General features: G+C 38.1%; 8 protein-coding genes across 9 annotated transcripts in view; 6 read left to right on the top strand and 2 right to left on the bottom strand.

Moving 5' to 3' along the window:
- The window catches only part of LOC104816672, a 5965-nt gene extending 366 nt beyond the window's left edge, over positions 1-5599 (top strand). The window contains exons 2-3 of the mRNA XM_019202831.1: positions 1-131; positions 5345-5599. The exon at positions 1-131 is cut by the window's left edge and continues 196 nt beyond it. Of these exons, the coding sequence (XP_019058376.1) occupies positions 1-131; positions 5345-5599 (386 nt within the window). The remainder of the gene's footprint in view (positions 132-5344) is intronic.
- Positions 3340-5318, bottom strand: LOC104816398. Its single transcript, XM_010545199.1, has 2 exons — positions 3770-5318; positions 3340-3431 (listed from the first exon to the last, which is right to left on the bottom strand). Exons 1-2 carry the CDS (start codon positions 4938-4940, stop codon positions 3397-3399), a joined length of 1206 nt encoding a protein of 401 aa, XP_010543501.1. The 5' UTR covers positions 4941-5318; the 3' UTR covers positions 3340-3396.
- A 1136-nt stretch (positions 5600-6735) lies between the features above and the next one.
- On the top strand, positions 6736-10542 carry LOC104816394 (ABC transporter B family member 29, chloroplastic). The gene is made up of 10 exons (XM_010545194.1): positions 6736-7387; positions 7550-7636; positions 7775-7882; positions 8059-8325; positions 8640-8723; positions 8857-9073; positions 9186-9271; positions 9611-9798; positions 9991-10120; positions 10249-10542. The coding sequence occupies exons 1-10, from the start codon at positions 6782-6784 to the stop codon at positions 10384-10386; spliced, it is 1911 nt and encodes a 636-aa protein (XP_010543496.1). The 5' UTR covers positions 6736-6781; the 3' UTR covers positions 10387-10542.
- On the top strand, positions 10524-13043 carry LOC104816396 (heme-binding-like protein At3g10130, chloroplastic). Of its 2 annotated transcripts, none has more exons than XM_010545195.1 (8): positions 10524-10840; positions 11172-11258; positions 11354-11424; positions 11509-11610; positions 11698-11802; positions 12285-12420; positions 12558-12667; positions 12754-13043. In XM_010545195.1, exons 1-8 carry the CDS (start codon positions 10609-10611, stop codon positions 12829-12831), a joined length of 921 nt encoding a protein of 306 aa, XP_010543497.1. In that variant the 5' UTR covers positions 10524-10608; the 3' UTR covers positions 12832-13043. The 2 variants fall into 2 exon arrangements, with proteins under 2 accessions (XP_010543497.1, XP_010543498.1); XM_010545196.1 differs by lacking the exon at positions 10524-10840 and adding an exon at positions 10984-11068.
- Positions 13044-13138: 95 nt separating this feature from the next.
- Positions 13139-14093, bottom strand: LOC104816397. The gene has a single exon (XM_010545197.1). The coding sequence runs from the start codon at positions 13806-13808 to the stop codon at positions 13272-13274; it is 537 nt and encodes a 178-aa protein (XP_010543499.1). The 5' UTR covers positions 13809-14093; the 3' UTR covers positions 13139-13271.
- Positions 14094-20365: 6272 nt separating this feature from the next.
- Positions 20366-21877, top strand: LOC104816393 (uncharacterized protein At3g28850-like). Its single transcript, XM_010545192.2, has one exon. It carries the CDS (start codon positions 20435-20437, stop codon positions 21635-21637), a length of 1203 nt encoding a protein of 400 aa, XP_010543494.1. The 5' UTR covers positions 20366-20434; the 3' UTR covers positions 21638-21877.
- Positions 21878-23341: 1464 nt separating this feature from the next.
- Positions 23342-25225, top strand: LOC104816392 (F-box/kelch-repeat protein At1g57790-like). Its single transcript, XM_010545191.1, has 2 exons — positions 23342-23404; positions 24053-25225. The coding sequence occupies exons 1-2, from the start codon at positions 23376-23378 to the stop codon at positions 25098-25100; spliced, it is 1077 nt and encodes a 358-aa protein (XP_010543493.1). The 5' UTR covers positions 23342-23375; the 3' UTR covers positions 25101-25225.
- A 1698-nt stretch (positions 25226-26923) lies between these two features.
- On the top strand, positions 26924-27937 carry LOC104816671 (F-box protein At3g56470-like). The gene has a single exon (XM_010545603.1). The coding sequence runs from the start codon at positions 26945-26947 to the stop codon at positions 27935-27937; it is 993 nt and encodes a 330-aa protein (XP_010543905.1). The 5' UTR covers positions 26924-26944.
- Positions 27938-27949: the final 12 nt, after the last annotated feature.

Below are 27949 nucleotides of genomic sequence, written 5' to 3'. Positions count from 1 at the left end.
TTGCAGCCGCCAAGGCAGCAGCTGAGGCCGTCTGTTTTCCCGGTAATGCCTTTACGTCTCGACATTATTCCAAGAATCATGACCTCAACTTGTCAGCCATCAAGATTCAGAGCGCCTTCAGGGCATATTTGGTAAGACACTTGGTATTTCAATAGATTTTCATTTCCTTCAGTTTTCTAGTTTTGATATGTAAAAGCAGGGCGAGAGAGCTTTTCAAAAATGGTTTTCTGTATATTAAAACTCATACTACAATACCCCTATTTATACACAGAAAGAATATTCTAACTTGCAAAAAATGGTTATGGTCCCAAACCTACTATGAGCTATAAAGGCTATAAGAAACAAGAAACCATGTACACGTTCCGTAGCGCCAGAGGAGCAGAGTAGTGTCTGCTAAACCGATGCCAAACCGATGCTTCGAGAAATCAATTTTTAACCGGATAAAACTCCCCCTCAAGATGGAGAATACAAATCTTGTATTCCCATCTTGGACAGGTGAAGGATTAAACAATCTGTAGAAACTGGTTTGGTAAGGATATCTGCGATTTGCTGTCGAGAATGAACAAACAGGGGCTTGATGAATCCAGAGGCAACATGATCCCTGATAAAGTGACAATCAATCTCCACATGCTTCGTGCGTTCATGATGCACAGGATTGTTGGCCAGGTGTATGGCAGATTGACTATCAGAGAAAACCGGGACAGGAGACAAAGCAGGGATATGCAGATCATAAAGCAGATTTCGGATCCAAAGTAACTCACAGGTCGTTTGAGCGAGGGCTCGATACTCTGCCTCCGCACTACTTCGAGAGACAGTAACTTGTTTCTTGGCCTTCCAAGAAACAAGAGAGTTGCCCAAGAAGATGCAATAGCCAGTAATAGATCGGCGTGTATCGGGGCAAGCTGCCCAATCTGCATCTGTATAGGCAGATAGTTGCAGGGAGGAAGAAGCAGAGTATGTCAGACCTTGAGATGGAGAAGTCTTCAGATACCGAAGAACTCTGAATGCCGCTTGTAAATGAGCAGAACGAGGCTGCGATAAAAACTGACTGAGCTTTGTAACAGCGAAGGAAATGTCTGGACGAGTAACTGAGAGATAGACCAATTTGCCGATCAATTGTCTGTAGAATGTAGAATCAGACAGAGCATCGCCAGTATCAAGTCCCAGTTTTTCCCGAGTATCCATGGGAGTAGAAACTGGCTTTGCACCGAGATAGCCATACTCTTCAAGGAGTTCCAATGTGTACTTGCGCTGGCAAAGATGCAGACCATGGGTGGATCTTGCAACCTCGATCCCTAAGAAATAACGAAGTGGACCGAGATCTTTAACCTGAAACTGACTGTTCAACAAGGATTTAGCAGAATCCAATGAAGCAGAATCATTGCCAGCCAAGATCAAATCATCAACATAAATCAGGATCACCAGGATGTTAGAATCATGGGACTTGATGAAGAGAGATGTATCAGACTTTGACTGTCGAAAACCAGCGCCCAGAAGAACTGCTGTGAGTTTTAAATGCCATTGACGAGAGGCCTGTTTGAGACCATAAAGGGAACGATGAAGTTTACAGACCATGGATGGCTGAATCGTCTCCCCCTGAAGCTCAGAATATCCAGGAGGAGGTAACATATAGATATCTTCAGTAAGATCCCCATTTAAAAATGCGTTTGATACATCCATTTGGTGCAGAAACCAATTCTGAGATGCAGAGATAGCAAGCAACAAACGAACTGATGTGAGCTTAGCCACAGGGCTGAAGGTGTCGAGATAGTCGATGCCTTCGAGTTGAGTGTACCCCTTTGCGACTAAGCGAGCTTTGTAACGTTCTACACTGCCATCAGCCCGATATTTCGTTTTAAATACCCACTTGCAGCCAACAGGGTGTTTATCAGGTGGTAAAGTGCAGAAAGTCCAGGTTTTAGTCCGGATCAGAGCATCGAGTTCGAGCCTCATGGCGTCTCTCCAGGATTCAGATTTGACAGCTTGGGAGAAGGTTTTAGGTTCGGTTGATGTAAGGATTGAGAGAGCAAAAGGCTTGTAAGAGGATGTAAGTCTGTGATAGGATAGACAAGAAGAAATGGGATGTAATGTCGAAGGGTATGGAGACTGAGGTGGTTTGTTATTGGTGAGGAAATAACAATGATAGTCTGCCAAATAAGCTGGAGCCCTAACCAAACGCTGTGATTTTCGAATTGTTTCAGAATTATCAATGACATTAGGAGGAGAGGGGGATGGCAAAGAAAAAGTTGAATCTGAAGCTGACTGTGGGGAATAGTCATGATCAGAAACAACGGGAGATTCTGAGACATTAGATTGTCTAGAGGGTAAAGGGAAAGGATGATCAAAAAAGTGATAAGAAGGTGGATCTGATGGAAAAAAAATGACAGACTCTGGCTCTAAGGGTTTATCCAGAAAAGGGAAAGAGGTTTCATAACTGTCGACGGGAAAGAGGTTTCATGGAAAACAACATCACGAGATGTGGAGATGACATTGCTTTCCAGATTTAAAACTCTGTAACCCTTTACACCTGGTGGATAGCCAAGGAAAACGGACGGAGAAGCCCGAGGGGAGAACTTATGGCGATGTTTGGACAAGGTAGAGACGTAGCAAAGGCATCCGAAAACACGAAGGTGATCATAGGTTGGTGGGGTTTTGGTAAGTATTTCATAAGGTGTTTTATGGTTGAGAAGACGAGAAGGGGTTCGGTTGATCAAATAAATGGCAGTCTTTACACACTCACCCCAGTATATAAGAGGTATATTGGATTGAAAAAGTAAGGCCCGAGCCACGTTTAAGATGTGACGGTGCTTACGTTCAACCACCGAATTCTGTTGCGGTGTGTAAGGACATGAAAAATGATGTTGGATGCCTTTGGACTGAAGAAGTTCGGTAAAGGAGAGTTCGGGTGCATTGTCCGAACGGATGGTTTTGATTGTTTTGTGAAACTGAGTTTGAACATAGGAGATAAAATCTGGCAATTTAGAAACAACGTCAGATTTAGAGTGTAAAAAGTAAACCCAGGTAAGACGAGAACAATCATCAACCAAAGTAAGAAAATATTTACAGCCATCATGAGTTTCTACATGGAATGGTCCCCATATATCAAGGTGAACCAGATCAAAAACATCAGTAGAACGATGACCACCAAAAGGAAAGGAAAGTCTATGTTGCTTTGCAAGTGGACAGACAGGGCAACGTAAGTATTTAGTGTCTGAAAACACAAAAGTGGGCTGAGAAGAAGCCGAAACAGCCTGTATTTTGTAAGTAGATGGGTGTCCCAAGCGATTATGCCAGAGAACATCCTTGGAGATTGATAAAGCTGTACAAAGAAGAGGCGGGATAGATGCAGCAGAGGAAGTGTCCTGTGCCGCCAAGGTGTAGAGGTTGTTGATCTGATTACCCTTCCCAATCGTCAAGCCCCGCGTAGGGTCCTGGATCAGGTAGGAGTCATGAGAAAAACAGACCGTAAGAGAGGTGTTTTTAGTAAGGGCACTGACACTAAGGAGATTAAAACGAAATGAAGGAATAAACAGAACAGATTCAAGAACTAGAAAAGCTGACAGAAAAACAGAGCCAGAGTGAGTAACTGAGATGGAATCACCGTTAGGCAATGTAACAGTGAGAGGAGTAATGTAGTGAAGATTCTGAAACAATCGAGAATCACAGCAAATATGACTAGTGGCTCCAGTGTCTAAAATCCAAATATTTGGTGATAGGTCTGAAAAAGGAACAGAGGTATGAGAAGGAGAACGGGTTGAAAGCGTTATACCTGAGGAAGAAGAAGGATTAGTGGTGGTGGAGGGGACTGTCAGAGCTGAATCCGATGGAGAGGCACCAAGTTGCTTGAGCTGCGACTGAAACTGATCGAACAGAACCTGGGCTTGTGCCAAAGGGTCAGAGACAGGGGTGAGAGATGATGCAGAGGTTGCTGGTGGTTTGGTTACCAGGTTAACAGAGGGGGTGTATTTTGGGGTAGGTAGCAAGGGTGGTTTAGTGTTTGGGCTCGGAAAGAAAGATGAAGGGGAGGAGCGAGAAGATTGTGGGTAACCGTGAAGCTTGTAGCAACGGTTAATGGTATGACCCAGTAGACCACAGTGAGTGCACTGAGGTCGGGGTTTGGTGATGGTGGATCTGGGAAAAGAAGGTTTAGGTTTGAAAGAAAATGAGGTAGCCTGAAAAGCAACAGGTTCTGAGGGATGCGGGATAGAGTGATGATGGTGTTCTTCCTGAGAGAGAAGGTTGTATACCTTGGTAAGGCTGGGCAGTGGGTCGAGCATGAGAATATGTCGGCGAGCCTGAGTGTAGGAATCGTTCAGCTTCATGAGGAACTTAACAACGTTACGGCGCTCAATGATCTCTATGAGTTTGGCGTTCGCCTGGCATGAGCAACCTCCGCAAGAACACAGGGGATATGGCTCATAGTTCTTGAGCTCTTCCCACAGACCATGAAGTTTAGTGAAGAAGGAGTTCAGATCTAGAGGACCTTGGCGCAGAGAATCGATCCGTTGCTCGACATTAAATATCTTAGAAACGTTGCTCTGTTTGAATCTTGTTTCCAAGGTTTCCCAAATGATTTGGGTATCATCGAGAAACAAGATCAAGCTCGCGATGTCAGGAGAAACGGAGTTGGTGAGCCAGGTAGCAACAAGAGCGTTGCATCGTGACCAAGCCCCAGAATCAGCATGGTCTGCGGCAGGTTTAGGGACATGACCATAGAGAAACCCAAGTTTGTTCTTCGTTGTCAGAGCTTTAATGACAGCTCGAGACCAGAGATTGAAATTTTGCTCACCCAAAAGTTTCTCAGAAACAAGGGTTAGGCTCGAAGAATCAGCAGGGTGAAGAAAAAGGGGATTAGAATAAGGGTCATGGCTAGGTGGATGTGGGTTCTCGGTAGCAGAGGGCTCAGAGGAAGAAATCTGGGTTGAAGAAGGCGTCTCCATGTTTCAGAAGGAGAAAAAAAAACGCAGAAAAAGGGTGAAGAAGAGAGAGCGAAGCGATGAAGGAGATGAAGAACAAGGTTAAATCTCTGATACCATTTTGATATGTAAAAGCAGGGCGAGAGAGCTTTTCAAAAATGGTTTTCTGTATATTAAAACTCATACTACAATACCCCTATTTATACACAGAAAGAATATTCTAACTTGCAAAAAATGGTTATGGTCCCAAACCTACTATGAGCTATAAAGGCTATAAGAAACAAGAAACCATGTACACGTTCCGTAGCGCCAGAGGAGCAGAGTAGTGTCTGCTAAACCGATGCCAAACCGATGCTTCGAGAAATCAATTTTTAACCGGATAAAATCTAGAAAGTTTATTCACTTTTTTTTTCGAGCGGCATGAACAGGCCAGGAAAGCGTTACGAGCACTGAAGGCACTGGTGAGGATACAAGCAATTGTGCGTGGCCGAGCTGTGAGGAGCAGAGTGGCCGGTGTGCTAAACCATTCGCCCTCTCGTCCAAATCTGCAAAAAGATTACCAAGAAGAGAATCTTCCTAAGCATAGAAGGGAGATCAAAGAGGAACTAAAGGTACGAACTTTGATCTACAAGACACTCGAACAGTTGCAAAGTTCTAACTTCAGTTTTCACCAGTTCAGTTGAAACATGTTAAATACAGAACCGAACCAGGTGCTTCCCCTCTGTCTATAACTTTGTCTGAAACATAAGATGTGTCCCCTGCAGGTAGAGTGCAACAGTCAGAATACCTGGGACTGCAGTGCTCTTACGAAGGAAGACATTAAGGCCATATGGTTGAGGAAGCACAATGGCATGATCAAGCGTGAGCGTATGTTAAAATACTCCCGCTCTCACCGGGTAATTTACGCTACCCATTATCTCATCTCCTGTCATTTTCAAAGCACAATCAATGGCTTTGATCTTGATCTTTATATATCCAATCATTCAGCTTCTTCATTTGAATTTCCTCGTAAGTTTTTTTTTTGCAGGAGAGAAGAAGCCCTCGTATGCTCGAGGAGATGGGGATGAGGAGTTGCAGGATGGAGAAGTGGGATGAATCAAGAACTGCAAAACTCATGAACTCACTTCTCACTTCGACTGAAACATGGCTTCAGCCACAAGTAAAGATGAATGCTCTGATAAGGCAGGGCTCCATTGATGAGCAAGACTCTGCCTTTTCTTTCCCACGTGGATCTTTCAGCTGTTCCGAGCAGAATCTTGCGGCAGACGGTTGTTGGGTTTCAAACTCTGAAGCTTTACCGCCTTATATGAATTTCACAGAGTCTGCAAAGGCAAAGATAAGATCACAGCGTGTAGGATTCATGGATTCTGCGGATAGAGTCCGTCTCTGGGCTTCATATGATGGTCAGATTAAGAACAGAAGCTCTCAGCAGTTTTTGTCTGGAAACATGAACCGCCATTGTTGATTGAATCTCGAGCTCACTTGTTAACATTTGAAGGCTCTCTCCCTGGTTTTCCTCTCTTCTTCTTCCAAAGTGGCCCTTTTGATGTCTGGTTCTGTTCATTTCTGTTTGAGCAATTGAAGCATCTCTCTCATTGTGAATCTTCCTGTTCAAAGACACGAGACAAAGAGTGGCAAGAGTTATACAACTAACGAGTTCGCTAAAAACGGAAAGACGACGAGACTATTTTTGATATTAATGAAAATATAGGGGATATTTCGAACGATTGCTATAATGTTGGGGGTGTTTTTGCAAAATAGCAAACAAAAATTCTATGAAACGCAGATCTGCGTTCTGTTGCAGCGACGGTCCCCGCACCGGAACGTTCACTGACTCCGTAGTTTCGGAGACATCAATTACGAAAATGCCCTTGCTCCGCCTCCCGCCGCCGCCGTGTCTCCTCTCTCCGCCGTATCTCCGTTACGTCCGCTTCGCCGACGGCCCAAGCCCACCTTCCTCCATCAAAATTCCCTTTCAGCCATATCTGAGACCTCTGAATTGCGCGAAACGTTGCTCTCCTCCTCTTCTTCCCACCAATTCAGCAGCCAAAACCCTAAAATCATTGGCTCATGTTAAACCTTTCCTGCAATCGGAATCCAGAGCCGTCCTCTGCGGTTGGCTCTGCAGTTTTGTCTCTGTAGCATCTCTGTCGCAGATAGTCCCCAGGCTTGGGTCCTTCACGTCGAGCCTGAACGACAAAGCTGCGAGCTTGATGATGCTGAGGCGAGAAGGTTTCGTGTTGATGGCACTGGTTTTGGCTAAGGCGATCGCGGGTTATCTGCAGCAAGCGTTTCTGTGGGAGGCTGCGATGAATTCGGTTTACAGAATCCGGGTTTTCGCGTACCAGAAGGTTTTGGAAAGGGAATTAGGGTTCTTCGAAGGTGGGCATGGAGTTTCGCCTGGGGACATCGCGTATCGGATCACCGCCGAAGCGTCTGATGTTGCCGACACCATTTATGCTCTTCTCAACGTAAGTGGTGAATCCTTTATGCCTAGAACTCCCAATTGTTCAAGAATCAACTTCAAGGTGTTAAGTCTATTAGACCATGTCTCTAAAGTTTCTTCCTTTTCATTTGGGTTGTGCAGTAGATCGTGTAGTCGTTGCTCTAACTGTGAGCTAAATTTGTGGCAGACAGTCGTTCCAAGTGCTTTTCAGATATCTGCAATGACGACACAAATGTTTGTTGCTAGTCCTTTCCTGACATTGATTTCTGCAATGGTGAGTGAAGCCGGTGAAAATTTTTGGTTAGGTTTATCTGTCTTTTTCTTTTGCCCTTAGTTTAAGCGTGTCCTGTATTAGAATGTCTGATTCAGACCATGCATATAACTGCTACAGTCTGAACGGTGTTTGGTCTAGGTGATCCCATCTGCGGCCCTTGTCATAGCTTATCTCGGCGAACAGCTTCGCAAGATATCTAGAAGGGCACAGCTCACTTCTGCTTCGCTTTCTGCTTACTTGAATGAGGTATGCTTCTCTCTGTCCCCTTGTTACAGAGTTGTTCTCTTTTTTCCCTGTCTTCCAGATTCTTTTCCTGTAGGATTCCATTCTGTGATTTCTCCGAAAATGTGAATGCATGGTGATAGTTGTGTTTTTTTTTGCCATTAATGTATGTGAAAACTACTAATGTAGCTCATTTTCAGGTCCTTCCTGCTATTGTATTCGTGAAGGCTAATAATGCAGAGGCTTCTGAGAGTGTCAGGTTTCAGCGGCTTGCTCATGCCGACCTGTCTGAACGTTTGAAGAAAAAGAAAATGAAGTCATTTATTCCACATATCGTTCAGATTATTTACTTTGGAGCTTTATCGGTCTTTTGTGTTGGGTCATTGACACTCTCAGGCTCTTCCTTCAGCTCCTACACAATCGTGTCGTTCTTGACATCGCTTGCTTTCTTGATCGATCCTATCCAGGTACTTCACATTTGTGAAAGAGGCTTTTTCATGTCTCTTTTTGTTATTTTTCTATGTTCCAGTGCCTAATGAGATACTGATATACATTTCTGAGAATTATTCTCTTTTACATTATAATCGTTTTTTTTTCCATTTTTTTTCACACAGTTACTTTTGGATTTGTGCATATACACTCAGGCTTCCCATGATATAGGAACTATTGCTCCTCTTCTGTTACATAATGCTTTCCAGTTTTCTGGATACTCGTATCTCACTGAGGTTTGTCCCATGCAAATCTGTTCTTGTTAGGATTTTGAATCTAAAGAACCATGCAGGATTTGGGGAAAGCTTATAATGAGTGGAAACAAGGAGAGCCAGCAATCGAACGGTTATTTGATTTGACCCAATTTAAGGCTAAGGTAACATAAGCTCGCGTTAAACTCACTTTTACCCTTGTGATCCTCTTTGAATATTTCTTCTGTTCCCCATAATATATCGTTTTCTCTACCATATCTCAATCCTAAAGTTTTTATCTTTCGTCTTGAAAATTAGGTGATCGAGAAACCTGATGCCATTGAATTGGAAAATGTAGCTGGAGAGGTTAGATTTTGTGATGTTTCTTTTGCATATGAGGAAAACTCGCCTCCTATTTTGGATTGCTTAAATCTTCATATTAGAGCGGGAGAGACTGTAGCCATTGTTGGGCCTTCGGGAGGAGGAAAGACGACTCTGATAAAATTACTTCTCCGCCTTTACGAGCCTTCATCTGGTGGGCTATCTAATTTTTCTCGATTTATTGACATCTGATCGTAGTGTTTAGAAAATGCATTTGATTATGTAATCACATTTTTGGCCCGTCTTTTTTTTTTCCTCATTGACAGGCTCTATCTTATTGGACGAAAATAACATCAAGAACATCAAACTGGAGAGTTTGAGGAAGCATGTTGGTCTGGTTTCACAGGACATAGTAAGTCGCAATCCTTTACCAGTCATTTGTTCTCCACGCAATGTATTGCCATTTGTGTGCCTTAAAATGCCATTTTTGGCCTGTCTAATGGAACATTAATCATGCATCACTATTCGGTAAAAGGGTTTCGAACAAATACAAAAGACTGAGATACTGGAGTGATCCGTGGAACTGGACCCTTCACTTGCTATGCCATTTTGGGTGCATATTTTGCTGTCATGTAGTCTTTGTAAGATTAGTTCATTCTGGTTGATAGTAGAAACTAACGAATCATGGGAATCTTCCAAGAAATCCTAATTCTACATCTCGGTAATCTTTTGTTTTTTGCCCCCAAACAAGACGATGTTTTCAGGGACAGTTGCCGAAAACATTGGGTACAGGAATCTAACTACAGAAATTGACATGAGGAAGGTTGAGCTTGCTGCTCAAACGGCAAATGCTGATGAATTTATCAGAAATCTACCAGAGGGGTACAGCACAAGCATCGGTCCGAGGGGTTCAAGCTTAAGTGGAGGCCAGAAGCAAAGGTGGGTTCTGAAAAGTAATTGACTTTGCCATTATTTTTTTCCCGTTCTTCGTTACGATCAGAAGCCATTCAGGCTTAAGCTCGTCGGCTCGTTTATAGTTTTGACCATGTTGCCTCAAAATTCATGCATAAAATCCGTGATGTTTTCTTATTTCATATGGCTTATCTTGTTACACCTACGGAAATATGCCAGACTAGCCATAGCAAGGGCACTCTATCAGAAACCATCCGTACTGATTTTGGATGAAGCAACTTCAGCATTGGACAGCAGGTCCGAGTTACTGGTGAGACAAGCTCTCGAACGTTTGATGCAAGATCACACGGTAAGAACACGCATCCACCTCCTCTCCATGTAATGAAAATCTTATTACTTTATTACATGGGTCTATGACTAAGTGTATATATACACATCTATGTTCTTCTGAAGCTTTCTGGTTTCTGCAATGAGCAGGTGATCGTAATCGCACATAGGATGGAGACAGTTTTAATGGCGGAGAGAGTTTTCCTTTTGGAGAATGGGAAGGTGAAGGAGTTAAATCGATCCTCTCTTCTCAGTCACTCACTTTCTTCAGCTTGGCTTCTCATTTGATGTCTTTTTTGCCTTGCAAATCATTTGTAACCAAGTGGAGAAAGCAAATAAAAAACCCGGATTAAACCGGTCGGTACAAGGACTGATACGTTTAACCGGAAACGGTACGGAATAACGGTCCGCTAATTAATAATAGATTGGATATGATCATATAAATTAGATTTTTTTTGTCATCCGCAAAAATCCTCGCTTCTGAGTCCAACGGTCGGGACTGCACCGAAAATGGTTTTCTCTCTCCTCTCTCTGTCGCCGGCGAAATTCTCCGTCAATCTCTGTTCAAATCGGGAACCTAGACGGAGGTACTCCTCTGGTTTTTCCGGTGCTGTATCGCCGAGGGTGATGGCCGTCGACGGATCTACGAGGCAGCGACAGCGGCGAGCCATGTCGGGGTTCGAGGCTAGGGGTTCTCTCGTTTCAGCTCTCGCCTCTCAAGCTTCCTCCGTCTCCCAACGCCGTAAATGTTTCGTCTTTCTCGTGATATCTCATGATTTGCTTCAGTTCTGTCGGTGAATTTCGAGCTGAATTGGTTGTTCTCTTCTTTTATGTCTGTTCGTCAGTTTTGGCTGATTTGGCAACTGAGACAGTGAAATACGTCGACGGCGGGGAGCCATGTCGGGTTTCGAGGCTAGGGTTTCTCTCGTTTCAGCTCTCGCCTCTCAAGCTTCCTCCGTCTCCCAACGCCGTAAATGTTTCGTCTTTCTCGTGATATCTCATGATTTGCTTCAGTTCTGTCGGTGAATTTCGAGCTGAATTGGTTGTTCTCTTCTTTTATGTCTGTTCGTCAGTTTTGGCTGATTTGGCAACTGAGACAGTGAAATACGTATTCCCGAAGAGGTTCGATAGTGGGAATTTGGAGGAAGCGTTAATGGCTGGTTGGTTACGCTGAGAATTCTTGTTGCTCATCTTTCCCTTAGTTTTACGCTGTTCTTAATGTTGTTCTGTTTGTTTCCTGGGAATTTTTCTTAAGTTCCGGATCTTGAGACAGTGAATTTCCGAGTTCTAAGTAGGACAGACAAGTACGAGATTAGAGAAGTCGAGGTATATTGCTACTTTCAAGTTAGAACTTTCTGTTTCTTGTCATGTCAACAGTGGTCTCACTTCAAGGTTATGACTTTGGAACAGCCCTATTTTGTGGCCGAGACAACAATGCCGGGAAAAGGTGGATTTGATTTTTACGGTGCTTCTAAATCTTTCAATGTGTTGGCTGAATACTTGTTTGGTAAGGTAGTAGGAATGTTTCACTAAGTACTCTGTTGCATACCTTTTAGGTTTGTCAAGTTTTCTTAGCCTTGGATACATATGTTTTGGTAGAACACGATGACGGAGAAAATGGAGATGACGACACCTGTGGTTACCCGTAGGACTCAGTCTGAGGGAGAAAAGATGGAAATGACAACTCCGGTAATAACCAAGCGGGTAAGTATCCTCATCAATGGATCTCAAAAGGTGTCATTTGGGATGATAGTCCTTGGAAATTTGCTCATTGTCCATTTAGTTTGTTTTGCGATTGCGAACTGTGGAAGTTTTAAATATGGAAACTCTAAGCTTGTTTAACAGTAATGCCAATGACAGAGTAGCTACTAGGTAGAATCCGTTATATTGGTTGCGTTTGATATTGCGGTTTTAGCTATTTTATCAAGAACATACCACCGTTTCTGTAGTCTGGATGCCGACTCATACCTTTCGCGATATAAAAGAAAACTCTTAAAATTCACCTAGCATTGCACTGAAAATGTAGATGCTGAAAGATTACTCTGTTGTCTGGGTCATTGCCACTTGAAACTTGCCCGTAAGAAGTTCATGTATTGAAAGATGTTGCGCTTGTATATTTGATCGTCATGATCCATGTATAAATTCTTCTCTTTATGCTCGTATCTCGCATGCATATTCTCCTTCAGGGAGGAGATCAAGCCCATTGGCGGATGTCTTTCGTCATGCCCTCAAAGTATGGTGCCAATTTGCCATCTCCTAAAGATCCTTCAGTTAGAATTCAAGAAGTGCCACGAAAGATTGTTGCTGTTGTTTCCTTCTCAGGTAAGATTATCACGTTCCTTACTCGAACATGTGATGATTCATTTGGTCTGAATTAATCATTAGAAAAGCCTCGCTATGGTCAGCCTTATGTCTGTAAGATACTGTGCCCATGCTTATGAAAAAACATTTTTTTTAAGGTTATGTGACTGATGAAGAGGTTGAACGAATGGAACGAGAACTAAGGCATGCTTTAAAAAGGGACAGGAAGTATCGAGTGAAGAATGGAGCTTCAGTTGAAGTTGCACAGGTTCGTTAAACCAAGTAGATTCTCTGAATAATAATTCTCTCTGAGTATTCACAACTGTACTTACACACTGTAAAAAAAACATGCAGTACAATCCTCCATTTACTCTGCCATTTACCCGACGGAACGAGGTCTCTCTTGAAGTTGAAATAAAGCAAGACGACTAGCGTTTAGACTCCTCGTCGAGCTCTTAGCTTTTTCTATGGATTCACGCAAGGAAAATACATATACACATACAAACTGCTCTGTAAATAACTTGTATGTCTCATGCTTGAGTCGAGGTGATGTTGTTCTGTTATTAGGCAGTTTGTTAAATCAATGTTGATGTTATCTAGTAAACAGTAAGATCTTCCAAATAGTAAAATTGCAGGTTACATAATCATCTGTCTTATACAACTGTTTATAGTATTTATCTGATCCTTACTATACTGGGGGAGAAGGAAAGAGTTGGGTGACAAACTCTTGCAGGCTTTTTACAAAGATGGAACCCGAAATCTTTTGTGGCTTTTCTTGGACAAAAGGTTCGGTATGGTGTATATTCTTCTTTTCTATTCCGGGTGTAATATACAAACCCGATGTATATATGTATACATGTTTCTATTCTATGCTATTCTAATTCGGGGATGCTATCTAACGCAGGTTTCCAACCTCTGTTGCAACATTCATCAAGATCATTGCTTACAAGTGAGTCTTGTTTGCCCAAAGCCTGATTCACCATCTCGTGGACCGACCCTCCTTCGAGCAACTTCTGCAATTCTTGCTTGGTTACAACAATCTTCACTCTCACAACCTTTACGTTCTTGTCATCATTTTCTTTATTGTGATCATCATCTTCTCTTAATCTCTCTTTCTCCTCCTCCTCTGCTTCTTCTTCCTGATGTTTAACCTCAGGATTTGCAAAGCTCACTTTCTTCGCCATCTTCTTCTTCCCCATAGGGACAGGCACGAGATAGTAGAGGCGGCCGTGGACGAGTTTAGCCTCAGGGTTCAGATGTTGAGTATTGGATATGGCGTCGAACAGTTTGTGACCAGAGAATTGGGTAAGAATCTGATGAACCTTCATCGGTTCTCTGTATTCGAGAACCTTGCCGTCGTTTCTGACGATCTTTATGGCTTTGTTCTCAAGAACTATGCAGTTCCCCATGGATATCTTCTTTGTTTGTCACTTGTTTAGTTTCTAGTTTTGTTTTTGTGCAGACAGACAAAGAGGACAAGTTGTGTTGTCGGAGTGTTTCTGTATTTATAGAGTTTTCGGTTTACGAGAATGCCCTCGAATTTTCTTGATACTACAGGCAGTGGCATTTAAATCTCGTGGGGCCCAAATTCATCATTCTTTGATTCTTGGGTGGGCGGGGAAGCCCACAATCTTTATGGTAATTATTATTTTAAATACAAAAATGGGTAATATGTCAGAAGTTAAATGATATGTACGACCTCCCCTTCCATTGTAAGATTATATGGTGCGTATGTTTTTAACCAAGTAATTTATCTTTGACCTCTTCTTCCATGTTAACATTATATCCAATTATTTAGGTCCACTCATCGTTTGAATTTCTTTTAAAATATAGACTTATATTTTGAATTTCTATCATATTATGGTTTGATTCCGTGTTTTTATGTAACTTATTTAATTTTATAAAAATTATATTTGTTCTGTTTTTTTTTTTATCAAATTTATGTTCATTTATGTTCTATTGGAGTTTTATTTGAATCTAATTTGACTTCAGTTTTTCACTACAAAATATATTTATTTTACAAAATATATTTTTAGATATATTAATTAGTTTTATATTTCGCTCTTTAAGATTTATGTTAGTTTAGTTCAAACATATATATATATATATATATATATATATATATATATATATAAAATCTAATTATTTAGTATTAATTTCTATTACTTGTACAAAATAGGGTGTCTTGTTGTAAAAGCTTGATGGACCAACAATTTATAGATTTCACAATCTTTATTAGTATTTACAATTTAGAAAAGTAATTGACATATGACTTAGATTCCCATATAATATCAACTACTCTTTAGATTGAGTGGCAAGACCGTACCAAGTCTATGAACTATATAATATAAAGTATTTTTTATATTATGTTTACAATTTTATTTTAAGAAAAAAACAAAGGTAGAGTGGAGCCTTGCCTATCCCCACCCCATATATGTAAAACGAGTGGATGTCAATTCGAGCTTCAAAGTTGACTCCAATAAGCAACATTGACTATCTCCAATCTCCCAATTGCAGCCTCCCCTCGCACTTTCACATTCCTCTATTTACTAAATGTTAATTTTATATTTTCACCAAATCAAATCATTTCATCTCATGTTTTTCATTTAGCCTTTCCTTATTTATCATTTAATTAATATTAAAATAAACAAGCCACGTGATCTCAAGAGTAAACTCAACTTCCTAAAGTCGTCATCTCATGTTTTTTTTTTATAACCGAGAGGTTCACCTGGACTTTCGGCCCAACCTACATCCCCTCAGGTTCGGTAGCAACCTTTAGAGTATATTTAAGGGCCCAAAGAGCAACACCTTAAATACATTTCTCCCTCCTCATCAGCTGGTTTTGAACTGGCGATCGGGATCCAGAGAGCAACATCCTCTCGCCACTCGACCAGCCTGGGTAAATCGTCATCTCATGTTTCTAGGCAATTTGTTAGGGATAAACATTTCCAATATTAAAAATACATATATTTTTATAGTGGGAAATATATCATTCAGTTTCGTTCTTTTCCTTATAACGTGAAACCGAATCCGATCATCCAATAAACGGTTGAGGTGCTATACTTGCATGGCAATTTGCTGACTGTATCCTCCCATCTCTATGTGACCACCACATACATTTGTACATGTGTATATATGCATACATATATATACACACATGTGCATTATATATGTGTATATGGGCGTGTGAGAAAGTTGATTTTTTTGGCCGCGTGGTCCAGCTGATGAAGCAAGTTTAAGAGGACATAGGTTGCCACGACCTATATATATGCTTGTTATGGCCACCGACTTGCCCAAGTTGCTAATCGCCCTTGAGATTTTTTCCAATCTCTTATCGTAGTATATACGGGTATATACATACGTATATATATATATATATATATATACACGTAGAGTCGTCACGAACATACAAGAGTTATTATTGTTGGTAACGCATCTTAATTAACATGGCAAAAACGTTACTATTTGTGATGAAATAATGGATTATGATCTCACTCGCTGTTATCCATACATGAATTTCATGTGACTTGATCCAAACTCAAACTTTAACCACAAGTAGCAAAGGGGTGTTACATTCATTGTATTGGAAGAGATGGGCGGTGAAAATCAGTGTGAAAAGGACATGGGAGCACTAAAGGAGATGGAAGAAATGTGAAAAAGAAGAGAGAGAGAGAGAGAGAGGGTGATTACTCAATGGGTGGATGGATGAATTTATAAGTAATTAGGGTTTTGGTTCGTGGGGATGGTGGAGGTTGCTGTGTAAGCAAAGCATGCTTCGCCTCTCCCCTTTCTCGGTGGTTACAGCAGAAACTTTTCACACTTCGATCTTCCTTTCTTTCTTGAATTGTTGCGTGGATTTTTTTAGTAACTTTAACCAATCTCTATTTAAAAATATATTCTTTCATGTTATTGGAAAATATAAAGAGTTTCAGTTCCTATAGAATTTAGATATTAGTGTATTTTCTATTTAGATTAGATTTATATATTCTTATCATTAAAATAGGAATTATGAATTCTATTAAGAAGAAACTATATTGTATATTTAAGATCATTCGATCATCAATAATACAACAAGGTTTTATTCCGTAAATCTTTACACATTTTCTCTAAATTGTTGGCAAAGTTTCTGAGAAAATTTTTGCGTGTACGGTTTTTTTATTTTTTCCTTCCGACTTTTAAGTATTGAAAGTTTTCTATAAATATGGGACAATACGGAAAGTTGGAATTTTTTGTTTACGAGATAAATAGGATCGTTCAATTTCACATGTATATATATAATAATACATGAGATTATAGATTTTTTTTTACAAAAGTTAGTAAAGAAAATTTATTTATATTTTTTCACATATTTAATGAAAAATTCAAGTGGGTTGAATGTTAAATAGTGCATCAATCGGAGTTTTATTAATAAAGGCTTGATGAACGTTAATTACATGCATCAATTTAAAAATATCAAATGCCATCTAAACAGATATCGCGTTTTACAAATTATTTTCAAAGATATTGGATTGTCCCACACACCCAATAAAATCCAGTCACAAATTATTTCGCGTTTGCGTTTTGATAAAAAGAAATTGGGCCACGATGATATATAATGCCAAAAATATCACAAGGAGTAACATTAATTGTTTCTTATTTAGTGGAATATGTTGCTTATATTGTATTTCTAATAAATAAATATTTCTATATGTAGTATGTGCAATATCAATTGTTTCTTATTTAGATTCTGATGCTCTATTTTTTTTTATTGTTAGATACGTATTTTCTTTATATATAATTGTTTTCGTTATTAGATTATGATACGACCACTCGATTGAGCATTATCCAAATGAATTATTATTTTTTAAAATAACAATTATATGTTACGATCCTTAGTTGTATACTTGTATATTAGAAATCCCAAATATAGATATATGCATCTTGACTCAATGACTCTAGATGCTTTTAGGAAGGCTTATATCAGCATGACATCACAATATTATTTATAAAAAAATTGTTTCAAAAGATTAAACTTATGAAAGGGAACATTAACATTATTTCATGTATGTTGATAAATGCACATATACATAAAGATATACAGCGTCTACATAATAAAGACATCCAGAGAAAATTAATCAAAATATCATTTGATAATAGTTATAATATAACTGAATATTTGAAAAAAAAAAAATTGTCTCAACTGAACAAAAATGCGCATAGAAGACGTAACTTATAATTCATTTGTAATATTGAAAATTGTATTATATGAAAAATAGGAGGAACAAACAGAAAAGAGGTACAAGATTCTGTTCCCAAACTTTTGGTCGGTCCACGTGTCATTCCAATTATCTAACGCCACGTGTCCATATTCTGTTGGTCGGTGCCGGTCCCAATTAATATCTTTGACTTGGCTAAATTACATGACTTAGGAATTGTTTGCGTTGAATTTACATTTAAAAGAAGTCGTCTGTGTGTTTGATAATGTATATGAAATACATCTAAAATTACAAATAGGATTCGAACATGGAATCATATATGTCGGAATCGAAGTAATCCTGCCACATTGGCATTAATTCATTACAACAATGAATTTTAATTATGAATCTAATTTTTTTGTATTTTTTTTATCACAGGGACCCCCCGAGCCCACATACAAAACTAGGCCCACTAAATCCAGGCCCAATGGGCCTGTTTCATCTCTTATAACATGTTTCATCTTCCTCTCGATTTCAAATGAAGTAACATTTTTCTTTTGTATTTCTTTTTTGGGTAAAGATGTTTATGTGAGATGGAATTTGGAAATATTACAATACAATCAAATATGTCATTAATTTCTGGATGAATTTTTAAATTGTTTATTAACAAATGTTGTTATCATAGATAGATATAACCATTAGATTCAGTTGAAAAAACGGAAAATATAATATAGAGATAAGTATTTGTTATCAACTAATTTAATACATAAATTTCAAAACTTTTAGAAAAATATATCATTTTTAACTCTAAATAAAATAACGAATTTTATAAAAATCTAAAAAAAATATTTGAAAATTTTACAAAAATAAAAAAAATAAAAAATCCCAGCCTGATAATTTTTAAATCTTTTTCTAAGGATTTTGAAGTTTGTATATTAATTTGAAATTGGACAACAAATGTGTAATTTATTCAAAAGATTTTTTTTTTAACCTTACTACACCTTCAATCCACTTAATCTTATAGATCCAGAGTCAACCTTTAATTATACAATTAATTACGCTTCTTCTCTCCATTAGTGGAATTATTCAAACGATTTTAAAAAAATGCTTATAAATATCCGTCCATGTCTGATAACCAATCTATATGATGCCCATCTTTTAGAATTCGAGCACACGGGCAAATAATGTAAATGTTTTTTTTTAAAGAAAAAGGTAATAAAATTTTGAAAGTATAGAAAAATTAAAATAAAAATAAGAAGAAAAAAAGTGGGGAAAAAAAATAAGCCATGCGAAGGAGGGAAAGGTATTTGAACGACAGAAATTGTCGGAAATAGAGGTGGTCCGACGGGTATGATTATGGCGACCACATGTATGTGTTCTTTCATATCGGTTTGTTCGATTTTCACGTTGTGTTCCTTATTTTTTTTTATACTTAAATGGTTTTTTTTTCTTTTATTTTTTGATAAATAAATGTTTGTGTCATTGTTTTTATCGAAATTTGGCACTTAATCATAGGCTCTGTTTCCTACAAACTTCTTAAAATTTAAATCTAAATCTTCCAACTCTTCTGCTAGTGGTTTAATTTCTTATTGTATAAAGTTATTATTATTTTTTGTAAATCGATATAAAGTTATTATTTCGCCAATATTAATTAGTTATCTCAGCTAATGAAAATTTTAGGTTTCAATAATATATAGATTCTATGGTCTAAAACGACATATTTTGAGCCAATATTGATGAATAGTTTTTTTTATAATTTAACTACCCTAGTACATTTAACGTAATTTTTTTTTTGCCTCTTCTTTATAAATGGCGTCTCATGCAAAGACTTTTCTATTTTAACTTAAATGTAATTTAATCGATCTGATATCTTATTAAGTATTAAAAGCATATATATATATAATTAACAATCTCATATCAAAAACATATAATATAATAATATTCATTTGTTTTTCTTATTTGTCTTATATGTTAGATTTGCTATGAGCAGCAAAACCTACGCTTAGGCAGTCAAATCCTTTTTCTCTTTTAATAAGATAAAAATTGAAATTGAATACACTTGAAAAAGGCTAAAACGAGTCTCTATCTAGATGGCGACAAAAGAAAATTCATAGTAGTGGCATTATATATATTTTTTAAAGTTTACCTTTTTCAGTTTTTTTTTATTGTATAATTAAAATTTAAAGTGCAATGAATCTAACGTGGGGGCATTTCAAGATATTTTTGTTTTTCATCACTTTTAAAAATAACCTTTTAATCTATTAATTGCGAGTGCAAATATATTTCTCTTAAGCTTTAACAACTTGTTTTGTGTATATATATATATATATATGAATGTGAAGACCAAAATAATGACTAACATAAATTAAGTTATTACTATGTATATGTAAATGTGTGTGTGTGTGTGTGTATATATACGAGTACAAAATATTGACATTTGCTTGACGTACAATAGACCGTTGCAGTCTCTGCAGTTGAAGGAATCTAGAGAAAAGGATTTAGCAGACAGAAATATAATTATGGGGTCCAAAATGAACAATTTATTAAGTGTTCTCCAATTGTAATATTGGAGTTTGAACAAAAGAAAAGAGAGGGGATTAATAAGAAACTTTTAAGATATTTTGCAGTTAAAATAGAAAATAAGAAAAATATGAGGGTCTCCCGACAAAAGGCCCTCGAGGATCCACTTCACAGCTTCACTTCCGCAATGCCCGTTCGAAAAATATGACCGTTGACGTTAACAATTCACCAAAAAAAAAAACACAGAGACACTAAATAACTCCCCCTTCCTCTTCCTCTGTTCTCGGAAAATAAAAACCACTTCTCTCAGGGGAGAGAGAGAGAGAGAGAGAGAGAGAGAGATGGGTTGTGTTTCTTCTAAACTGGTCAAGAAGGAACTCATAAGAGAGATTCGAGTGAACCATGGCGGCGATCACATCGTCTCCCTCACTTCAACAACTTACGGTCTGCTCAAACTCGACGACCCAGTTCCTCAGGTACAGGAACCGATCAAATATGTCGGCTTGGAATCCGACAAGCCCAAGATATCTTTGGCCAGTGAAGAGCCAGAGATCATCAACACTTGGGAGCTTATGGAGGATCTTGAAGATTCGGTTCCAGTTTCACATCCACAGAGGATTAGCCCCAAATCTCGCGGCTTTTTCGGCAAATCATGGATGAGTCCGATGAAATCGACGGAAAAGATGGATTCTCCGAAGAGAAGTAAGAGATTTGTCGGAAAAGAGAACAAAGGAACTGTCGGAAACGGTTTGATCTCGAGGGGAGTTAGTCCGAATCAGGTTTTAAAGCCGAGGAATGCTCAAGAAACCCAGAAGAGAGGCGTTTTACGATTGAGTTTCCCTGTGAAATCGGAGGAACCATCAATGGCGACGACTCAGAGAAGGAAGAGTTTCAGTCCACTGTTCGACCCAGATCTCGTCGCATCCTACGAGAGGGAGTTATGTCAGGAGCAAGAACAGATCAAGCAAGTGATTTCAACCGTACCCGAGATTCTAAAACCGCAGAGAACGCGGGAAATAGAGAGAATCTTGAAGAACTTCCGGGAAATCTGCCCACCGGGGGGACAAAACTCCGTGGTCATATACACCACAACACTCAGAGGGATAAGGAAAACGTTTGAGGACTGCAACACTGTCCGATCCATCCTCGAGTCGCATCAGATTCAGTTGTCGGAACGAGACGTGTCGATGCACTCGGGGTTCAAGGACGAGATCAGGCGCATAACGGGAACAAAACAGGTGAAAATACCTGCAGTTTTCATGAGGGGGAGGCTGATAGGGGGGGTGGAGGAGGTGGTGAAGCTAGAGGAGGAGGGCAAATTGGGAATTTTGCTCGAGGGATTGCCGGCGGCACGGCTAGGAGGAGGCGGCTGCCACGGCTGCGGAGGGATGAGGTTTGTGATGTGTGGGTTGTGCCATGGAAGCTGTAAAGTGATGGATAAGGAGGAGGATGAGAACATGCCGATGAAGAAGAAGAAGAAGAAGATGGTTAAGTGCATGGAGTGTAATGAGAATGGTTTGATTGTATGCCCATTTTGCCCTTGAGAATGTTCAAAATTGCTGTCTCCCAAATCTGGGGAAGTCAAAGGAGAGAAATCTAGATTAAAACAAAAGAAAAACAACTACAAGTTGTCTGATTTTGGAAGACTGACATTGAATCTGCTTTGTTGTTGCCCTTATGGATGTTTTTTTTTTTTTTAAATTTTAGTTCTCAAATTGTATAATTGGTTGTTCATTTCAATCGGCTTTATAAACAGAGCAAGTCCAATACATGTTGGCGAAATATATGTTATCCATCGGCCTAAGGATTGGATTGGAGAAGAACTAAAGAAGTAATTTTCTATGCAATGATAAGTTCTGCAGCTTCAAGTGTTTATGGGTGTTAAGACGATCAAATACTATATATATATATGTATATATGTGTGTGTGTGTGTATATATTAATTGTTCCTCTCTAAAACCAATTTGAAAAACCATTTACGTATAGATCATTTATAAAATGGTTACTAATGTTTGAAATGATAAAAAAAACCCTATAAATATTATATTTAGAAAAAAATATATATATGAAATGATAAGATTCTATTATAATAAACACTGAAAGTTTTTTTAAAACATTTTGTACAACTAAAGTAGAAAATTTTGAAAACGGTTAATAAAAATATTTAGAAAATTGAATGGTTATCGTTCCAAATCATATGATGTAAAAGAATTATTTAGGAGACGACTAAATAATGATATATTTATAATTTTTTTAAGTATTTTAAATAATCTAAAAATAAATATTATATTTGAGAGAAATATCAAATATAGTAAGCTATAATATGATATATGTATATATAGAAAATATTTAAAATATTATATTTATATAAATTTGAATATTTGTATAGATTAATATATATTATCCCATTTTATTAATCAAATTTAAAAAACCGTTGATTACTTAGATATCGCGCCATTTGATTGTTATAAAGAATCAAATTTAAAAAACCGTTAGATTACTTAGATATCGCGCCAAATCATTTGATTGTTACAAATAATCAAATTTAAAAAACCGTTGATTACTAGATATCGCGCCAACTCATTTGAATGTTATAAAGACAGTTAATAGTTTCGTACCGAATTCATATTTTGTTGATATAGAGACTTTTAAATGGATGGATAACTATCCATCAAAAAACTATCCATCAAAATTATATATATATATATATATATATAACCAACATTGTATACCTTAAATAACTAGTCATGATCATATTTGCAATGAATATAAAATAATAAGCGACATTTTGATAAATACAGGAGAATAATTAGAATAAAATATCTTTATACAATTCAATAATTATATATATAGTTGTATTGTCCTTTTTTATTAATTGAATGTAAAAGAAGGGGGGAATAATGATATATAATGTACGAATTGATTTGGGTTATCATAAAGACCATGAGATGGCGGAATAACTATCCATCTAAATTATATTGATTTATATAGTCAATAATAACCTAAACAACGTAAAATTAAAATTCAATTATGGAAAAAACAAATATGAAGTAGCAATATTGAATTATGATTGGAAGATTGTATAAAATTGACTACATTCATAGAATTAAAATCTACTAAAAAGGGAACTCGTAAAAATCTACAAATAATTAAACATTTCTGGCACTTGTACACACACACACATATGTATAATATGTATATATATATATATGTATATGTAGATATGTATCATCACTTGTAAACCCTCCATCAGCCCATTTCCTCTTACTATTGGTCTTTCACTATGGTTTTGACAAGTGCGAAGCGGAGGATGTAAGCTTTGTTTTGTTAATTATGTCTTCTCCCTTTTGATTGGATGTTGATTTATATCTGTTTTAACGATTACGAAGACTCGTGAATCTTCTTTGATGTGAATTCTTAACATTATTTTCTTTTTCTTATAAGTTGAAGTTGATGATTTTGGGGGAAATCAAGATGATGATGATGATGATGATGATAGATCCGGATATTTTATGAATTTATAATTTTTTTTTTAATTTCTTATTAGTATTATTTTAACTGGGGGTGATCTGGGTTTTAATATATAGACTCTTCAATCAATCTATGAAAATATTAGTTGGGTTTACGAGACGTAGATCCTTTCATGGCCTCCTTTTTTTTTCTCGTGATGGTTTTTTATTTCGAATTCTAGATTGTATTTTTCTATTTGGGAGGTTAGGATTTTTGAAAAGTTGAAAATCTTTATACATTTAAAGTTCCGTTATTACCCTGATTTATGGATTGAATATTGATATTATATATTCATATTCAACCAAAAAAAATATTGATATATCATGATTTTTTCTTTTTGGTCTAATGATTGGTGTGCATCAATGAGATTTTACTTATATAATGACAACTCTATGGAGAAAAAAGAGATTATCTTATTGTCTCTTACAAAAATTCATAAACGCATCTCAGGTTGTCAGGAAATGCAGAAGAAGAAGAAGGAAGGGATGACACGTGGTCGGCCCTTCCAACAGAGATCTTGAACATGATAACGTCTCGTCTCATCTTGGAAGACAACGTTCGCGCCTCGGCTGTCTGCAAGTCGTGGCTTCGGTCTGCTGTCTCGGTTCGGGTATCGGACCGGCCTCCTTGGCTTATGTACTTCCCGAAAGCCGGCGACATGTACGAGTTTTTCGACCCATCGAGCCTCGAAACCTCCATCTTGGAGTTGCCCGAGTTGAACGGTTGTCTTGTCCGTTACTCAAACGATGGTTGGCTGCTTATGCAAAACCCTAGATCTGACTCTCTCTTCTTCTTCAATCCCTTCACTAGAGACCTCATAGACTTGCCTACTCTCGAGGACACGCCCTTCACCATCGCCTTCTCGAGCGCTCCTACCTCGGGCAATTGCTGGTTGTTCACCGGTAGGCCTCTTGATGTCGGACAGGCGGAGATCAGCACTCTGCTTGTCGGAATGGAGACCGAGTGGACAACCGAGTTGTATGAAACCGAGTTACCATTCTTCTTCGAAAACCAGAACAAGATCGTGTTCTCCAATGACCGGTTCTATTGCCTCAGCAGCATAGATTGGATAGCGGCTTTCGACCCTTTTCTCCGCTCTTGGGAAATCCTCAACGTCAACCCTCCGGGTTGCCCTTACAACCATTACCACACCGATAAAGGGTGGAGAAAATTCTTGGCCGAGCACGAAGGGGAAGTCATTGCCGTCTTCTCAAGAAACGGAATCAGGAACCCTCATGTGTACAGGCTGGATATGGAGCATTCGCGTTGGAGAAACACCAAGAATCTCGAGGGGATGGCGATTTTCGCGAGTTCTTTGTCGTCCCAAACGAGAAGCAATGTGGCCGGACAAATGAGAGGCAATGTCTGTTTGGCGAATCCTGGTTACTTCAGGAGCCGACGCCTTCCATGGTCGGCTGATGCAGACGACGTTGACAATGGCTGCTTAGAACAATGGCCTTACTCTTTTATTTGGATCGATGCCCCTAAAAACTTCTGAGCGATTTATCTCAAGAAGAAGAAGAAGAAACTATTATTACAGTCTCCCATGTTTCAGTTAATTTCTGTCGGATTATTTACATTTCCAGTTCTTGTTTTTACTGTTATTTCGGATTCTCTGTCTTTTTCCCCAGTTAATAACGGGATGACTCGTAAACTCGTTAGATGTCGAGTCTATTATCAATGCATAAAATAAAAATAAAATAAAAATTAAGGTGAAGTCATCATTGGCGCACACATTAATCCCTTACAAACCTTATGTTATGTGTACAAATATTACTCGTTATTGTATATTGTTGAAAATGATTTTTTTTTTTAAAAAAAAAAAATCGTAACGAGATCTGGCGCATGGCTACGTACTAAGGGCCTGCGAAACGGTGGAATCAGTCCATGGCAACGGGTACCTTTGGAGATGGTTATCAATCCCCTAAACTAATTCAAAAGTTATAAATGCAATATCTTGAAGAAATTTTGAAATTGTAATTGTAATATAGTAAATGTAGAAGATAATTCAAAATAGGATATATGTAAAATAAATTTTAAAAAACCGTTAATAACTAGATATCGCGCCAAATTATTTAATATTTAAAGTAACGTATCAACGAAAATGATAACTATCTACTTTTTAAAATAGTTTTAATATTTTGTAATTAAATATTATATTTTAAGTTATATATATCACAACTTGTTTAAAATATCATATATTTATACATTTAATATGACTAACAAAATCATACACATTCATTATTTATAAATAAAATTAAAAAACTGATGATAAATAAAAAATATTGCATCAATTCTATAAAAGATTCTAGATGGTGGGATAGCTATTTATTCGTATCAGATAATACTGAAAATGATTTTTAATGCTTTAAATATTATATTTGGAAAAAAAATATAAAGTAGTGAACTGTATGATGATAAGCGTGAAAGAGATTATTCTTTAAATTGTGCTACATTTATACATTTAAAATAAAAATATAAATCAATACACATGCATCTTTTGTAAATAACAAAAAAAAAGTTGATAAGAAAGTATCTTGCCACCTTCGTTATTATTAGGGAGACTCTAGATACCGTTATAGTTATCTATGTATATAAACAGCCATTGTTACCTTAAATGATGCAAAGTTTGAAATTAAATTTATAATTAATATATATATATGAAATGATGAGGCTGCATTGTGATTAAGATAGAATATTTTAAAAGTTTACTATATATACATATAATTAAAATTTATTCAAAAGGGTATTCATGAAAACCCACAAATAGTTAGCATATTTGCAAATTGGTGTTGGGCCTGTAACCTGTTGGCTGTATATTTATATAAATATATATATATATATATATATATATATATCACTCGTATATTTGATATTTCCTTGGAATTCCATCGAACCCATTTCTCTCATTGTTCATCTTTCACTATGGTTTTGACACGAAGCGCCAAGCGTAGACTGTGAGCTATTTTTCTTCTGCTCTCTCTTTTTATAATTCTGATTTTGATTTTTTTTTTGTTACGATATCATGCAGCGAACGAATTTGAATATTTATGGGTTGATTGAGTTTTATTTATGTGGTCGTTTCGTTTATGTGAAATTCATAGGAATCATGGTTAGATGTTCTTAAATTCTATGAAAATTATTGGGTGTTTATATGTTTTTTTAAATAAAATAAAGTTCTTTATACATGTACGGTTCCTTACTCGCGGACTCAGGTTGGAAATAAATGCAAGCGAAGAAGATGGAAGGTTAGAGAAGAAGATTCAGATCGAAGAAGAAGAAGAAGAAGAAGAATGGGAGGAGAAATGGTCGGCCCTTCCTTTAGATCTCTTGAATACGGTAATGTCTCGTCTCATCTTACAAGACAACATTCGTGCCTCGGCAGTTTGCAAGTCATGGCTTCAATCTGCTGTCTCGGTTCGTGTCGTGGACCTCCCCCCACGGCTTTTGCACGTCCCGAAAACTGGCGACAAGTACGAGATTCTGGACCCATCGGACCTGAGAAAACAAATCTTCGAGTTGCCCGAGTTGAACGACTGCCTTGTCCGTTACTCTAACGACGGTTGGCTGCTTATGCAAAACCCTAGCTCTGACTCTCTCTTCTTCTTCAATCCCTTCACTAGAAACCTCATAAACTTGCCCACTCTCGAGAACACGCCCTTCACTATCGCCTTCTCGAGCGCTCCTACCTCGGGAAACTGCTGGCTGTTCACCGTCTCGAATCTTGAAATCACTCACGTCAAGATCAGTACTTTACATGTCGGTAAGGCCAGCGAGTGGACCACCGAGACATTCGAGTCAGATCTACCGTTCAACTTCCAATCCTATAACCAGATTATGTTCTGTAAGGACAGGTTCTATTGCCTCAGTCGCATAGATTGGATAGCGGCTTTCGACCCTCTTGCCCGTTCCTGGGACGTCCTAAAGGTGCCTTCTCCCGGCTGCCCTTACTACCATTTCAATACAGACGAAGGGTGGCAAAAGTTCATGACTGAACACGAGGGCGAAATCTTTGTCATCTACTCACGAGACGATCTGGAAAGGCCTATAGTGTTTAGGCTCGACATTGCTCGTACGCATTGGCGGAACGAGGATGAACTGGAGGGATTGACGATATTCACGAGCTCACTGTCGTCGAAGACGAGGTTCAATCTGGCAGATATGTTCAAGGGGAAGGTGTGTTCGACAAAGGGTCGTTTCTTCAGGGTTGACTGTGATCAGTGCTCGAATATTGATGGAGTTGAGGGGCATGGTTTGTGCAATGAGTGCCGAGAACAATGGCCTCGTAGGTTTATTTGGATCGATCCCCCGAGGGAATTCCGAGACATGATCTGATACAAGGGATTC

Source organism: Tarenaya hassleriana, unplaced genomic scaffold (assembly GCF_000463585.1).
Source record: "Tarenaya hassleriana unplaced genomic scaffold, ASM46358v1 Cleome25, whole genome shotgun sequence".
Taxonomy (NCBI): domain Eukaryota; kingdom Viridiplantae; phylum Streptophyta; class Magnoliopsida; order Brassicales; family Cleomaceae; genus Tarenaya; species Tarenaya hassleriana.
This window is presented reverse-complemented; position numbering and strand designations above follow the sequence as displayed.

Coding starts and splice junctions, on each gene's coding strand:
- LOC104816398 (XM_010545199.1), bottom strand. CDS start 4,940: ATGGAGACGCCTTCTTCAACCCAGATTTCTTCCTCTGAGCCCTCTGCT. Junction 3,432..3,769: donor TAATCCTTCTTCTTCCTCAG/GTATAACGCTTT, acceptor TACCTGATCCAG/GACCCTACGCGGGGCTTGAC.
- LOC104816394 (XM_010545194.1), top strand. CDS start 6,782: ATGCCCTTGCTCCGCCTCCCGCCGCCGCCGTGTCTCCTCTCTCCGCCG. Junction 7,883..8,058: donor TTTCTGCTTACTTGAATGAG/GTATGCTTCTCT, acceptor GCTCATTTTCAG/GTCCTTCCTGCTATTGTATT. Junction 8,724..8,856: donor TGACCCAATTTAAGGCTAAG/GTAACATAAGCT, acceptor CTTGAAAATTAG/GTGATCGAGAAACCTGATGC.
- LOC104816396 (XM_010545195.1), top strand. CDS start 10,609: ATGGTTTTCTCTCTCCTCTCTCTGTCGCCGGCGAAATTCTCCGTCAAT. Junction 11,425..11,508: donor ACGAGATTAGAGAAGTCGAG/GTATATTGCTAC, acceptor ACTTTGGAACAG/CCCTATTTTGTGGCCGAGAC. Junction 12,668..12,753: donor CTTCAGTTGAAGTTGCACAG/GTTCGTTAAACC, acceptor AAAAACATGCAG/TACAATCCTCCATTTACTCT.
- LOC104816397 (XM_010545197.1), bottom strand. CDS start 13,808: ATGGGGAACTGCATAGTTCTTGAGAACAAAGCCATAAAGATCGTCAGA.
- LOC104816393 (XM_010545192.2), top strand. CDS start 20,435: ATGGGTTGTGTTTCTTCTAAACTGGTCAAGAAGGAACTCATAAGAGAG.
- LOC104816392 (XM_010545191.1), top strand. CDS start 23,376: ATGGTTTTGACAAGTGCGAAGCGGAGGAT. Junction 23,405..24,052: donor ACAAGTGCGAAGCGGAGGAT/GTAAGCTTTGTT, acceptor AACGCATCTCAG/GTTGTCAGGAAATGCAGAAG.
- LOC104816671 (XM_010545603.1), top strand. CDS start 26,945: ATGTCTCGTCTCATCTTACAAGACAACATTCGTGCCTCGGCAGTTTGC.